Below are 14,830 nucleotides of genomic sequence, written 5' to 3' on the forward strand. Positions count from 1 at the left end.
ATGATATATAGGGACGGGGGACCCACGAACCCCCCACCATGATGGTGTTTTAAAAAAAATAAAAAATAAAAAATAAAAAAAATTATGCTGATTTATTACGCAATAACAAACTCAGTTGAGCCATTTTTGCAAGCACTGGGGTCGGGTCTAGTCCTAGATGGATATCACTAAATACGCTTGCATTGTCAATGATGTGCAAAAAATTTGGCTGATTGGAGCAAGTGTAAACAGTATTCATACCATCGCTTATCATGCGTTCTTTGAGAAAGAATGGAAACAATTCCAATACGAAGACGTATTATGCAATTGTTCAAAATCACCCAATGTTTTCGGGTGGCGTTGAGTTAGGCGGTAGTCCCAAGAAAGCGAAGGTTAAAGCCTTAATCAACTATACCAACAAAGACAATAGTACCTTCGACTTAGAACACTAACAACCTCGTAGTCTAATTCTTCCTAGAAGAGAAGATTGAAACATGCATGCTAAATAGGCACATTTATAATAATACACAAAAGAGTGGCATTATGCAGTCATGGTAGCTAGCCAACATTAATCTTAACCCATATATAACGCTTTGTATTGTTGTGAGCAACCATGGAGAGAAGCCTCGGCACGCCCTGTGTCCACATCTCGTACTCTCTAGCATTCCTGCACTCGAACTCCACCAACCCCCGCCCTTCCGTCTTCAGCCCAAAGTACCACCTCTGCTCCACGTCCTCGAACAAGTGCCTCCCCGGCCACGCCGCCATGTCTTTCACAACATCCACCACCACATCTGCACATACCATAAATTCCAATTATTCTCTAATCTACGTCACCTAAAGGCTAAAGTTATTATAGGTTAATTTACTCTTCTTCTTCTTGGTAAATGTGTTTCCCACGTGCCTGCTCTTCATCTCCAGCATCACCTGCACCAACACACACACACACATCAGATTCCTGACGAAAACTAAACACACACATACACACACAACAATATAGAAATAAGGCCAAAACTCACATTCCCGCTGCGGTGGATGTAAACGGATACAATTATCCAGTGAAGATCTCCTTTGCGAGTTCGTTTGAGAAGATGAGTGCCTCGAGCAAGCATCTCTTGATTGCAAGAAACAAGGAAATTCTCTTCCTCGCAGTAGCTATTGCTGCTCGAGTTACTGGTACTGTTACTGTTATTGCCTAAACTCATCTCTATAGGCAAAGCCACAGCCGCCGCCACGTTCCACACTTCTTTCAGGGCTCGAGCCTTCAACGTCGCCACGCCTCGCAGAGCTGTGGCGGCAGCTGCGGTCAGGGTCGATATGTCTCTGTTGACCGCCGAGTTGATGACGGCGATCAGGCGGTCGCGTTCGGCCCCCATTGCCTCGGCAGCCTCCACGCACTGGGCCGCCACCAGGGTGGCGGCGGAGGCGACTGCAGTGTTCGTCTTTGCCGTCTGCTCGTCCTTGCCGCTGGAGGACAAGGCGGCGGTCGCGGCCGCGATGGCGGCAGCAACGGCGGCGACAGAGACAGCAGCGTGGAGCTGGGCGTTGTGGGTTCTGGTTTCCTCTTTTTTCTTCTCCCTACACTCCTTCAGCCACCTCCCAACTGTCTTTCCGCCCGGGGTGTTGGCGCCACCGGAGAAGCCGGCTCGCGGGGTGCCGGTGAACAGGGGTTGCAGGGTGTTGTTTGCTCGTAAATACTGAAGTTTTCATGTTTGAGCCATGATAAATTAATTAGTAGCATACTTAATTACTGCTACCTCGGTCCAAAAAAAATAGATCAGCGCTAAGTATCAATCTAAATATGGACCCCACAATCCACTAAACACTACTTCCACCACATTTTCTCTTCCTCTCTTTTACTTTACCAATTATACATTAAAATTCGTGTCATTTATAATTTTGTCTATTTTTTTGGACGGAGATAGTATATTACTGATTAATCACTATAAACCTTAATAATGGAATTACATGATAAGCAAATAAATTAACCACAATTTTGGAATTATTGTTGTAGTGTTTAAACTTTAAAGTAAAAATATTGGAAGAAAGTAGAAAATTGTAGCGACATTGATTTGTATTGAAGCAATTGGATCTTATGGTATATATGGAATTATGGTGTAATGGTGAAGTAAATGTTGGCAATAAATTTCAGTTAGCTTATCATAAAAATTAAAAAGGGTAGTGCAATACTGCCAAAATAGTGGCAGTAGTAAAAAGAAACTCTTGTACTAATTTTTTTGCCTGGGAAATCAATATGACCATTTATGCACTCAACCAGTTGCTTTTTACAGAACTTTGCGTTTAATTTTGGAAGGAATTAATGCAGAATTTCATTTTTTTGTTTTCAGGATAATGATTCTTGATGTACGACTATATGATTCTTAATTTATAGTACTAGTAGTGATGTATCTCTACTATATACTCTCTCCGTCCCATTAAAAATGAAACATTTTCCTTTTTTGGCTGTCCCATTAAAAATAAAACATTTCCTAAAAAATGGAAACAACTTTATCTCTACTTTTTCATCTCTCTTACTTTCCTCTCTCTTCTTTAACTCACAAAACAACACTACATAAAATTTCGTGCCGATTCCCAAATGTTGCATTTTAAGTGGGACGGAGGGAGGGAGTATGTATTAAAATACAATAAAGATACAAAATTAATGATGAGGGCAATGAAATTTTGAGGGTCGTACCACTCTTTTCCTTAAAGGCAAAAACTTGTTATTGAGCAGTCAAAAAAGCAAAGTTGTTTAGCATATAAGAGTGTCCACGGTGGGAGGGCCACGGCCCTTGGCCCGGAGTTGGCCAAGGCGCGACCCCCACTACCGAGCCGCAGGGTGCCCGAGGGCCAGGGGGGTGGACGAGAGAGAGCCGAGCTCTCGGCCAGGCCGAAGCTCTTGGGCACGCGACTCGGCCCGCCACTGCAAGGGCCGAGAGCGGCCCTTGCCTCCGATTTTTTTTTTTTTTTAATTTCAAAAATTATTTTTATAAATACTTTATTCCTCATATTTTTCGTTGTATAATTTTACCCTATCTATAATACGACGAAAATTTGGTTTCAATTTTTTCTAGTAATTTTTAAAGGATGCATTTTTTTTTAAGTATGCATTTTTTAATTATTATAGGCATATAAATTTTATTCTAGTTATATTAAAATATAACAAAAATGTATGAAAATAATTTTAATTGTTAAAATAAAAAAAATAGTGGCCCGAAGGGCCACCATTGTAGTGGTCAAGTTTAAAGGGCAGGGCCAAGTTTGTTGGGCATGTCCAAGAAATAGTGACTTGGACAGCCCAAGAGGGCCACCATTGTGGACACTCTAAAAATTCCATAAATTAACTTTATCTATTTAAGATATGATTAATTAAAGGTGATTGTGTTTTGTGAGAAAGTCAAAAGGTTGAGTTTTGGGACGGCTAAATCATTTTTGCAAGAAAAAATAGTAAAAATCCAAAGTGACAAAATCATTATACTCAATGTTTGTTCACTTTATGCAGACTATGTTGTGAAAGCTGTAAAATTATGGCCGCTTTGTGTTCTAATAATAAGCTTTTATCCAAATCATTGACTAATCATTTATGTTTTCTTAGTTTGAACATGCTAAAATTGAAAACTAGGACTATTTTTTTTGGACGGAGGGGTAGTATGTCTGAAATGTAGGTACCTTAACGACGTCCTCGTATTCGTCGGAGGGTGAAACGGGAGGCGACTCGGTTTCCTCGGTGAGACAATTGAGAGGCCCGCTGCTATGTGAAAGCCTCCCCGATGTGAGTGGTGAAATCTCCTGCATTTTCATTTCAGTCAATTTGCTTAAGTAAATTAAAAAAAAAATGGACAGATTTAATAATTTGTTGAATATAAAAGGACATACAGATTGAGACATGATGCGGTCGAGGATGAGCTGAGAAGTGGCGGTGGAAGCAAAGGAAAACATGGTGCCGGAGAGCTTAGCATTGTCGTCCTCTTCTTCTCCGGCGGTGTTTTCCGGGATGGCTACAGCTGTCTTGAGAGAAGGAGCGATGGCTTTGGAGAGTTGAAGGGCGGAGGCGCTCCATGACAGCGACAGAAACTCCATGGGCCCTCTTGGGCTTTCCGGCAGCGGAACCTTGGCCCACAACTTGTCCATTTTCGTATTGGTATTGTACATGATGTGAGAAAACAAGATGATTGGCAATTGGCTTTGGTATTGGGAAATAGTCCTACTACTTGCATGGGTATGTGTTTTTATAGAGGACTACTACCTATATCCAAAAAAAATAAAATAGTCTTGTTGTGTAATCCTCCATCCTATTTCAGATGACTCACTTTCCTTTTTAATTTATTCTAATCAAAATAAACTATAACAAAAAATAAAAATATTTTTATATCTACTTTATTCACCCTCTCTTATTTTACTCAGTCCACTTAATACTAAAAATAAAGTTGCATAAAATTATGTGCCGCTCAAAAAAAGGATCATCTTCCTTGGAACGAAGAGAGTAGTATTAATATTCCATTGTCTACAATGAATAGACTTACTAAGAGCATCCGCAATGGTGCTTAGGCCAGCAATATGCCAGCCATTCTCTCCCCTGCCACGTCAGCAACACTAAAAAAACCACCTACCACATCAGATTTAGGTCAGCCATAGGCTAGCCGCATAAAAATAATTCAAAATATACTACATTTACGGAATTAAAATTACGATTAAAATACGGAATTAAATTTACGAGACATATACGAGAAAAATAATCCATTCCATTAAAAAAAGTACAAAGATTTAAAAAAAAAAGTACAATATTTTTTTTAAAAAAAAAAAGGGCTTCCACACACGAGCCCCGCCGCTCTCTACCTCCTCATCGCCGTCGCCGTCGCCGCCGCCGCTGCTTGGCTGCCGCCACCCGTGGTATCTGAGCCCACGTCGGAACCCGCTAGCCGTGCCCTCGCGATCTCTTAATCAACACGCATGCTCTCGAGCATCTCGTGAAGAAACATCTTCTCCGTGGGGTCAGTGGCGGCCTTCCACTCTTGGAAGACCTTATACATCTGATCCCGCATATGGTTACGCGAATGGAGAGTGTACTCGAGTGGGGGCGGGTGGGAGGGCGGAGGACTGGACCTCGCGGGGCGATAGGGGGGATCCGCCCCTCGCAGCCCGCTGCGCCCGCTTCTGTCCAACCGGGCGGGGGCGACCGAGTAAATGAAGGAGGGTATGGAAACTCCTGCCGTTGTAGCCGCCGCTATAGTTCGGCCGTACTGCTTCAACCCGGCCACCCAGCGTCGGCACCCGCCAGGAACTTCTCTGCAGCGAGTCCTTCGGCCAACAAGAAGCCGCTCCCCGAGAAGGTGAACTCCTAACATGCTTCCCTGCCACGGGAGAACCGATTCGCGGCCTTTATCCTCCAGGCGTCGTCCTCATTACTGCCCCTCTGCCGAACCTGACGGAGGGCGTTGGCGTACAAATTCGCAAAACGGCCCACCGCGCGGCCACTGGTGCGCTCAGCACCCCTTCCGGACCTCCTCGCTGGCCCGGGAAGTCCTTCCCCACATGCGGGCGGTCTCCTATAGGCGCCCGATCTTCGACCACATAGTTGACGGCCTCACTGGTTGTTCGCAACCAGCGGATCGCCGCACACCTCCAACCACCCCCTGGCCACCCCGGCGTACTCATCCTCCGTCCACTTCCTCCGGCCAGGGGTGTCGTCAACAGCGGGCTGCGATGACTCGCCGACCGCCTTGGCCTTCCCCCTCGTCTTCTTCTTCGGCGCCCGCCTCGCTGGAACGGGAGTATCCGGATCCCCGAGATCGATCCCCATATCATGCAATGACAGAAGGTCATCGCCAGTGAACCTGCGTCTCCACTTGGGTCGACGTGTGAGACGAAGCCGTCAAAAAATCAAGCGAGGGCCGATATACCGTGTCCCCTCCCGGTGACCCCCGAACCCCCACAGCATCCCGGGATGCATACCGTGATGCATCCCCCCCGACACCCCGCCCCGCCACATCATCCCCATCATCTGCTGCTGCATCTGGGGCATACCTCCACCCCCGGGCGCTGACTGCCCGCCGCCCGTCATCCCCCACGGCATACCCCCTAGCATCCCCCGGCGCACCGGCCATCATCCCCATCATCTGATTCCAAGGGATGTTTAACCCCGGGCCCATCTGCCCCATCCAGCATCCCACCTGGGTACCGTGGGAATCTGAGATCCACTCGTCGCTGGACTAGACTCGTTGTTGTGATCCATCGCTCGATGATGCTCTTGTACAGAAAGTTAGAGATAGAGAAAACTCGTTAAAACAAGTGGTGCAAATGAAAATGAAACGAAAATCGCGTTTATATAGGTTTTTAAAAAAAAAACAAAAAACAAAAATGGAAATTAGCCGATCGCTGGCCGATCGGGCCGCCACAATGGCGGCTAGCCGATCGGCCAGCGCCGGCCAGCCCACGCCGAAGCGCTAGTCCATTATCATATGAATAGTCTTATTGGGATGTAATCAATTGTTAACTAATTATCAATCCCAAATTGAGACCAATTTTCAACCATTAGATTAGAAGATCTTGTGGTTAATATAATACCAAGTGTAATATATTTTAAAATTAAATAATTATTAATTAAATTAAAAGGATATTAATGTCAAATCCTATATGTAGTAATTATAACTAACTACTTTCTCTCTCCTCAAAATCATCTCAAATCTTTAAATTTACGTAACTCTCTTAATTTAAATTATTTTTTTGAAAAAATTATATCAAATTAAAGATAATTTAATAAGGATTCCAACGAGATCTCAATTGCATATGTTCCGATGATGTTCGGGTGATGAAATTTGATAAATTATATTTCAATTTTCGTACATGTTGATAAGCAGCTTTTATCAACAAATGCAACAAAAAATCTCAATATATTGTAGGCAAAATCTCAAGATTATGCATGTCAATCTCAGTAAAAATGTGTTGATATTTTCTTGTCCTTGTATTGATATTCTAATTTCATATTGTTGATATTTGTAATACACAATGTTGATATAAAAAAACACCCACGAAAATTATCATATGATAACATAATGACGATATTACCCTTTTGATGATATTTTGTCTACTATTTATTGAGATTTGTGAGCTTTAATCTCATCCACTCATTTTAAAATCCAATGGTGGAGATTTAGTCTTGATTTTGGATTAGAGTGCTATAAGCATTAGAATAGGACCCCTTATTTTTCTAGTTTATGTTAAAAAAAAGTGTTATTTCTATAAATAGAACTTTTTCTATCATATTTTCACCAATTTTCCCTCATACTTTATACATTTTTCTTTGCATCTCTCTAACTTTACCTGCTTATCCCTCCATATTTTATTTTATTAATCTTTTAATAAAACTCGAATCCACTAATGTGACTATTATTTTGAACGAATGGAATATGAAACTAATAAACTAAAAAAGAAATAGAGAGAAAGATATTTATAGACTTGGAATATTGCTAATGGAAAGCAAATTCTCACTTCATTAGTGAAAAAAATTTAATAAAATTTTACCACATTCTAATTTATCTTGGATCTTTCAAATTTTGAACGATAAATCATATAGTTTCAAAAAAAATAGTTATCCCATTTGATCAAACCTATTTTATTTTCTGTATTTATAGTTTCTTATCCCATTTGATCAAATTCTCACTTCACCCGTGGCTTACTTTTTTGAATATTTGTCCAATGTATTAGTAAGCCATTACAATTCATTTTTTAGAGAAGTGAATTTGAAAGGATATTATTTGTTCTATAACTTGTAAATATTGTAATATACATTTTTAAAATTACTTTTTATATTATTATTTTAATATAATTAATAGTTTTATAAAAAAAATTAATATGTACACTTAAACAATTGCTTTACTTATGAAAAACTTAATTTTATTAGTAGGTAAAAACATTTTCATTTATTTCTTATGTACTAAATATATGAAACTATTCCTTTATTTTTTAGATCTTTTAATTCTAAATGATGAAAAAAAGGCAAAACATAAAAGAGTCTTCCTACGACTAATTTCGATGATAAAATCATCAAGAGATATCTATATATATCAATAATGGTGCTAAAATTTTTCTTCTTCTTGGACCCCCCCACTACAAAATTCTTGGCTCCACCACTGTTAATGCATATTTACATTACTATTGATTTATGTTATTGAATTGTACAAGTATACACCAATTCAGTACGGAGTATCAAATTTTTCTTCTTAAAAAAATAGGAAATTTTCTTAAAAATAATCATTATAAAATACTCCCTCCATTCTCCATTAGGAGTCACACTTTGATCGGGCACGGGTTTTAAGAAATGTAAAGAAAAGTTGGTTGAAAAAGTTAGTTGAATGTGGGACCTATTTTTTTATATTGGTTTTATAATAAAATGTGAGTGAATTGAGTTAGTGGAATGTGAGACCTACTTCATTTATGGTAAAAATGAAGTGTGACTCTTACTATTTATGGTAAAAATGAATTGAGTTAATTGGAAATGGATCGAAATGAAAAAGTGTTACTTTTAATCGGGGACGGAGGGAATAATTGAGAATTTCGTAAGATTTCATGATTTATTCTAATTTTAACCAAACCTCAGAAGCCACTTTTAAATATAGACCAGTAGATGGATTTTGAGTAGGCATACTAGGATGGTGACTGGTTGGGCCCACAGCCTGGTCCACCGGTCAACAAAATTGTTCAGGGAGTTTTGGTGTTGTGGTCAACTGGGGCTTTTGTCTGTTTAGAGCATCTCCATCCGTGCTCTTAGCTAAGAGCACGGAGATGGGCCCGGATCGACTTTTACTCCTTGTCCTTAGCTAAGAGCACAACACCCACATCCGTGCTCTTAGCTAAGGACAAGCTCAAGGGTCCCACTATTCTATTATTCAATTTAAATACTCCAATTATTAAAAAAATTTCTACATTAAAAAATAAAAATTACATAATTAAAATCCTAAAAAATAAAAATTACATAATTAAAATACTAAAACATAAAAATACATAATTAAAATCCTAGAAAATAAAAAATACATAATTAAAATCCTACAAATTAAAAATTACACACGTAGAAGACTAGTTATCTATCCCCAATTGCCTCTTGAGACCCCGGATCATTTGCTCATGTGTTGCAAGTTGATCCGGAGTCATCCGAGATGTATCGTTCATATAGAGTTGACTCAAGATGGCCCACAATGTGTTGTTCGGGGGTGGAGGAGGCACAAAGGGAGTCGAGACGCGACGGCGGGGGCGGTTGGCCGCCGCCTTCTTCCTTCCTTGCGGGCGGGAACTGCTCGGGCCAGCGTCGGGGCTACCCAAGTTAGCTCCGGCAAGCCTGGGTAGCCACATCATCGGAGACGCCGTCGGATAGGGCAACCGACCTGGACCGTTTGCCGGAGGAGCTGGAGGAGGATGCTGCTATGCCGCCCCTATACTTCGGATGTTGGCGCCCCTCCTGCCAACAATCAAGGTACTTGAACCGTTTGTACTCCTCCCGTTGATATGCCGCAAAGGCGGCAGTGATGATGTCGAGCTCGTTCGTGCCGCTCCCCGCTGACCGCTCTTCCTGGAGGTAAATCCCCTGGAACTTCTGATTGCCTCGTTGCATCTGTAGATGCAATTGCGAACCATACTATCATTGCGATAGATGGTTCCCGCCGGCCGGGTTTCATTGTAGGGCGAGTGATACGCCACCAATAAGTTTCCCCGGTTTGATTCGTGCCAACGTCCGGATCTTCGGAGACTGCCAAGTAGGCTTTTAACATCGCCATCATCTCACTCGGAGTGTATGGGGTGCGGGTGCCACGAACAGGAGGAGTAGGAACAGAAGTAGGAGTAGGAGTAGAGCCGTTGCTCCCTCCCGATCCGGGTTCGGGAGCCCACCCGAACCCGGGGGCGTTTAGGTCGTGCAACGGGTAAGGACGGTAGCCACCCGGAGCTTGCGAACCTTGAGTTTGAGGAGGGTTGGGTTTCCGGACTATATCCGGCCTCGGAGTCGAACCAATCGTGGTTCCAACCGCGATTGCCGGAAGGGTGATCGCCGGAGCCGAACATTGTGTAGTGTGGTGGGAATTTAGATGAGAGAGTATGAGGAAAAAGGATGAGAGAATGTAGATGAATGATGATAGAATAGATGAGAATGTGATTTTTTTTTGTGTTGAAGTGGGGGTATTTATAGATGAAAATGTGAATTTTGGGGGAAAAAAATTGAAAAATAAATTAAAAGTGGGTAGAAAACGGATATAATTTTTTGGGAAGTGGGAAAATATTTTTTTTATTTAAAAACTTTTTTTAAATAAATTTTGAATTTTTTTTTAAAAAAAAAAAATTTGCCAACGGCTATAAATAAATAAATAAATAAATTTGCCAACGGCATAGCCGTTGGCCAATCAGAGCGTGCCACGTAGGGCTGCTCAGCGGCACGGACGTGCTCTTAGCTAAGAGCAGCGTCGTGCCGCTGGGACGGACGGCACCGTGCTCAGCGGCACGGACGGACGAGCAGGTCCCTGCTACTGCTGCGGATGCTCTTATATGCGTTTCTCTGCGATGGAGTTTCTTGCGGTTCGTCCTATTCCAGCTTCATAGTGTTGTACGTTGAGAGGAGTACAACGGCGTGCACTGAAGGCATCAGGTGTACTGAAGGCATTCGTTATTCTCTCTTTATTGTTGCGAAAGTGGGTGTTTTTGTTTTTGGGTTTTGTTATTCAAGAAAAAGTAGCAGTGACTAGTGAAGGACAACGTTTTTTCAAAAAAAAACATGATTCATTTACTTCTACTTCATCTTTCTTTTTGCTTCATGGGGATTGCTGCCGATTGAGTTTTTTCATCCATCAAGTGGAAGCTTTCTCATTCATGCCATCACTTTTTCTTCTTGATGCACTGTTTCTAGCAATGTTTTAAAAATCGAACAGGTCGTTGAACCGGCGAGATTATTGGTTCACGGTTTAATCGGTCCGACTGGTTCAATAACTGGTCGAACCATTTTACCTTTTAAATATAAAATTAAATATACTCTTGCAAAATATATTAAATTTAGTGAGTAATAAATTATAGTAATTAATAGTAATATATAACAAAAACATATATTAAGCATTTTAAGTAAATTAAATATTAAGAGTATTTAAAATAAGTGTATCACATCCCAACCCCTATGACTTATGCACTTACTATAAATAAATTAAAATTTTAAAACAAATAACTACACGTCAAGTACATAAAGTCAAGTACATATTTTAAAACATTATGAAAAGCAGTGGGACCCTCTGACCACTCTATATACTATAAATTTATCTTCAAGCAAAAATGATGAAGAGGAGAAGGTTGTCAAAATGCGTCAGCCGCCGACCCTTATAATAACTGTAACTCACATCAACCCACGAATCATTGATATCTTATTCCTGAAAAATATTAGTGGTTTATATGAGCCACAACTCAGTGCATATAAACCTTACCTTTAATTTCACACACAAATATCAAACACATTCTTCCACCAACATATTTCACCAGAAGTAATAAATATCATAAACAATTTCACATTCATATGCATATGCCTCTCCGTTCTTTTCATTATTATGTGACAGATCAAGCATGCTATCTGCCAGGGATTTCATTGTACACGACCCGTAGGTCCCTTTTCATTTATTTGACCTTTCCACGAAGGCCCCTCTTTGCATATTGACCTTTCCACGAAGGCCCCTCTTTGCATATTGACCTTTCCACGAGGGCCCCTCTTTGATTTGACCTTTCCACGAAGGTCCCTCTTTGCTCTTTGTATTGACCCGTAGGTCTATTATCATTGTATATGACCCGTAGGTCTTTTGCCATTGTATATCAGATCCAGAGCAAAACTGTCACATATCCTCTTTAATCCCATGATTCAAATGATTCCAATATGATAAATCAAACATATACATTGCACCAATTACATATCCATATAATCCATCAATAACTTCAATACTATAGATAACATATTCATTGCACAAATCACATATCCATCATTCACAACATCAATATCAAATACTCCACACATAACCATTTAAGGCTCACATCATATAATTCAAATATATACTCCAATTTAACACATAGCATTCCATCACATAATATATGTAAAATTAAAAGTATGATTTATACATACCTTAATGTATGCAACACTAAAATTTCGATTCTGCTTTGCGATCTACTACAACTCTTATTTCTTTTCTTCTTCTAATTTTTCTCTCGTCTTCTTCTACTAACTATTATCATTCTATTTTCCTCTCTTCTTCTCTTTTTTCTCTCTGGTCTACGTGTACATATATATAAGCATACTAAGCCGGTTAAGAAGAAATAATAACTAAAGCTACTGATTAAAAAAAAATGGTAACATGCATGCTATATATTTTAATTTTTTGACAGTTGTCATATAGTATCAGTGGCACTATCAACTACAACCCACGTATATACTAACATATTTGTGTTTTCAAATTATACTACTACTAGTATTTATATTATATTAGTTTAGGATAACTATCATTTCCTATTTAATATACATAAATATGTACGTACATAAATACTAGTACTACATAGTACACGTGCACACACATTTATATAACTAATATATATATATATATATGTACTAATTTATACTATAGTACAATATATATACATCCATTTAATGATTTCCGTAAATTAAAACTATCTATATATTCGATTATAGTGAATCGATCATAACCATAAATATATTCTCTATGACACACTCATATCTCTGTAGTATAAATTCCACTGTAACATGCAATGATAATATAATATGATAATATGCAAAATAAAGTAGGTTTCGGGTTAGGGATGTCACAAAGTGAATGGTAAAATTTAAATAATTATTAAATAAATAAATTTTTAATTAGTGTAGCCTAAAAAATGTACATATTTTACATATATAAATAGATAAAATTCATATTATCTCAAAAATATTTATATGGTGAAATAATATTATAGACAATATATTAAACTAAACATGAATTTTTAGTTAATTTGGATAAATATATACTATAATAGTATTATTAGGTAATACATAAAATTAAACTTGAATTATTAGTAAATTTGGAGTAATATTTAGTAAATATGGAGTAATAAACTATATTAATAGTATTACATGATATTAAATCTTAGGTAAAATTATATTTTCATATATATTTATTATACCAATAAAAATAAAATTTAGTGGTTGATAATTAAAATTAAACATATCACAGCTAACAATTATTTAAAAGTATAAAACTAAACACAAATTATTAATTTGTGTGGACAAAAAATTATGGATTTAATGTATAACAATAATTAATGTTCACAATATTTCATTCAAGATCATGTGGTGGAATGGGAGAGATGTTGGTATCTTACCTAGAGGTCTAGGGTTCAATTCCCTCTAATTGCATGTTTTAAACAAGCATTTTAAACATAAAAACTGTTTTCCGATTTCTGGTTCAACCGGACCGGACCGGCCGGTTCGACCGATCGGACGTTTCTAGTTTCTACACATGCTAACCATCTTCATTTGTTTTTCTATTGTTAGTACTCACTCCGTCATGTGAAATAATGTCTCTTTGCTATTTTGGGATGTATGTGATTTTAAAGGCTCATTTACATTTTTACATTTTAGGTAAGGTATTCATCATGCACCTATCTCATTACACTCAGAATTATAAAATCAATATATAAAAGTGGGGTTCATTTTTCACTAATTCATTTTTCCTTTTTCCTTCACAACATCAAACAATTTCTTAAAACCTCCCTCCGTCCCGCTTTGGCAGTCTCATTGACTTTTCTGCCATCTTTTTGTAAAAATGATAAAAAATAGTTAAAGTGAAGAAATGGTAAAGTAAGAGAGACAATAATGTAGATAAGACTCTTATCTATATTATTCTCTCTCTTAATTTATTGTTTCTCCTCTTTAACTATTTTTTATCATTTTTACAAAAAGAGAGCAGAAAAGTCAATGAAACTGTTAAAGCGGGACGGAGGGAGTACTATAAAATGGCCGATGGTGGGGATATTACCTTAGTCCAAGATTTAAACTCTCACTTTTACTTAGCGCGCGTAAAAAATTGTGAAAGAAAATAAGTGGAAAAGTAAGTGGAATTGGAATCTCAATTCTATATATTGGAACTACGATTATTGGAACTACGATGATGGTAATATATATAAACTTTTAAATTTGATTGATACACACAATACACGAGAGTGAGTTAAATAAATGATTTAATCACATTGCAGATCATTCCCTTAGAAGAATCTTGACGTTAATTAGTACGTAAATCATAAACGTTTACATTTGAATCGAATTGTTGAAATCCTTTTGAAGAAATAGAGAGGATGGAGAAGAAGAAGAAGACAAAGACAAATGTTTGTAAGTTGTAAGATTAATATTGTGTTGGCAACAACATCAAAAGCCGACAATGGAAATAAAATAAATTACGAGAAATAAAAACACGAAAAAACAGTCATTTTTTGGTATTTTTCTGTGTTTTTATTTCTCGTAATTTATTTTATTTACATTGATTTATCGATCAATTTTATTTATTATGAAAATATCCTAATTTTGCAGTATTAATTTATAAATTTACATTGTCTTATTTTAAATACTATTGTTAATAAAAAAAAATCTTGAAGGATTAAATAGCTAATATCACATGCTTGACTTTTATCAAAATATTACTCATGTTTCAATTTTATCATGAATGGCAAGAAACTACGCAAATTTATATCTAAAGATTGAATGTTCATATGATGTTAAAAATTCCAGTTTGAGCTAAATAAAAATTACATCAATAAAATATCAATCATAAAAATCATCTTAAAATTAGGCTTAGAATAACAA

At 38.1% G+C, this 14,830-nt stretch overlaps 1 protein-coding gene and 1 long non-coding RNA gene across 2 annotated transcripts; both read right to left on the reverse strand.

Moving 5' to 3' along the window:
* Window positions 1–399: 399 nt before the first annotated feature.
* On the reverse strand, window positions 400–3,774 carry LOC125205969 (VAN3-binding protein-like). The gene is made up of 4 exons (XM_048105242.1): window positions 3,649–3,774; window positions 999–1,676; window positions 849–906; window positions 400–773 (listed from the first exon to the last, which is right to left on the reverse strand). Exons 1-4 carry the CDS (start codon window positions 3,772–3,774, stop codon window positions 538–540), a joined length of 1,098 nt encoding a protein of 365 aa, XP_047961199.1. The 3' UTR covers window positions 400–537.
* A 7,378-nt stretch (window positions 3,775–11,152) lies between these two features.
* Window positions 11,153–12,308, reverse strand: LOC125202391. Its single transcript, XR_007173089.1, has 2 exons — window positions 12,110–12,308; window positions 11,153–11,372 (listed from the first exon to the last, which is right to left on the reverse strand). It is a non-coding gene; the product is annotated as an uncharacterized LOC125202391 (long non-coding RNA).
* Between the last annotated feature and the right edge of the window lie 2,522 nt (window positions 12,309–14,830).

The sequence above is a fragment of the Salvia hispanica genome, chromosome 1, assembly GCF_023119035.1.
Source record: "Salvia hispanica cultivar TCC Black 2014 chromosome 1, UniMelb_Shisp_WGS_1.0, whole genome shotgun sequence".
NCBI classification, from domain to species: Eukaryota; Viridiplantae; Streptophyta; class Magnoliopsida; order Lamiales; family Lamiaceae; genus Salvia; species Salvia hispanica.

What these genes read in the sequence shown, in the direction of transcription:
- LOC125205969 (XM_048105242.1), bottom strand. Translation starts at nt 3,774, where the DNA reads ATGCAGGAGATTTCACCACTCACATCGGGGAGGCTTTCACATAGCAGC. An exon ending in AATACGAGGACGTCGTTAAG is followed by an intron (nt 1,677 to 3,648) that starts GTACCTACATTT and finishes TGAAAACTTCAG; the next exon opens with TATTTACGAGCAAACAACAC. An exon ending in ACATCCACCGCAGCGGGAAT is followed by an intron (nt 907 to 998) that starts GTGAGTTTTGGC and finishes GTGTTGGTGCAG; the next exon opens with GTGATGCTGGAGATGAAGAG.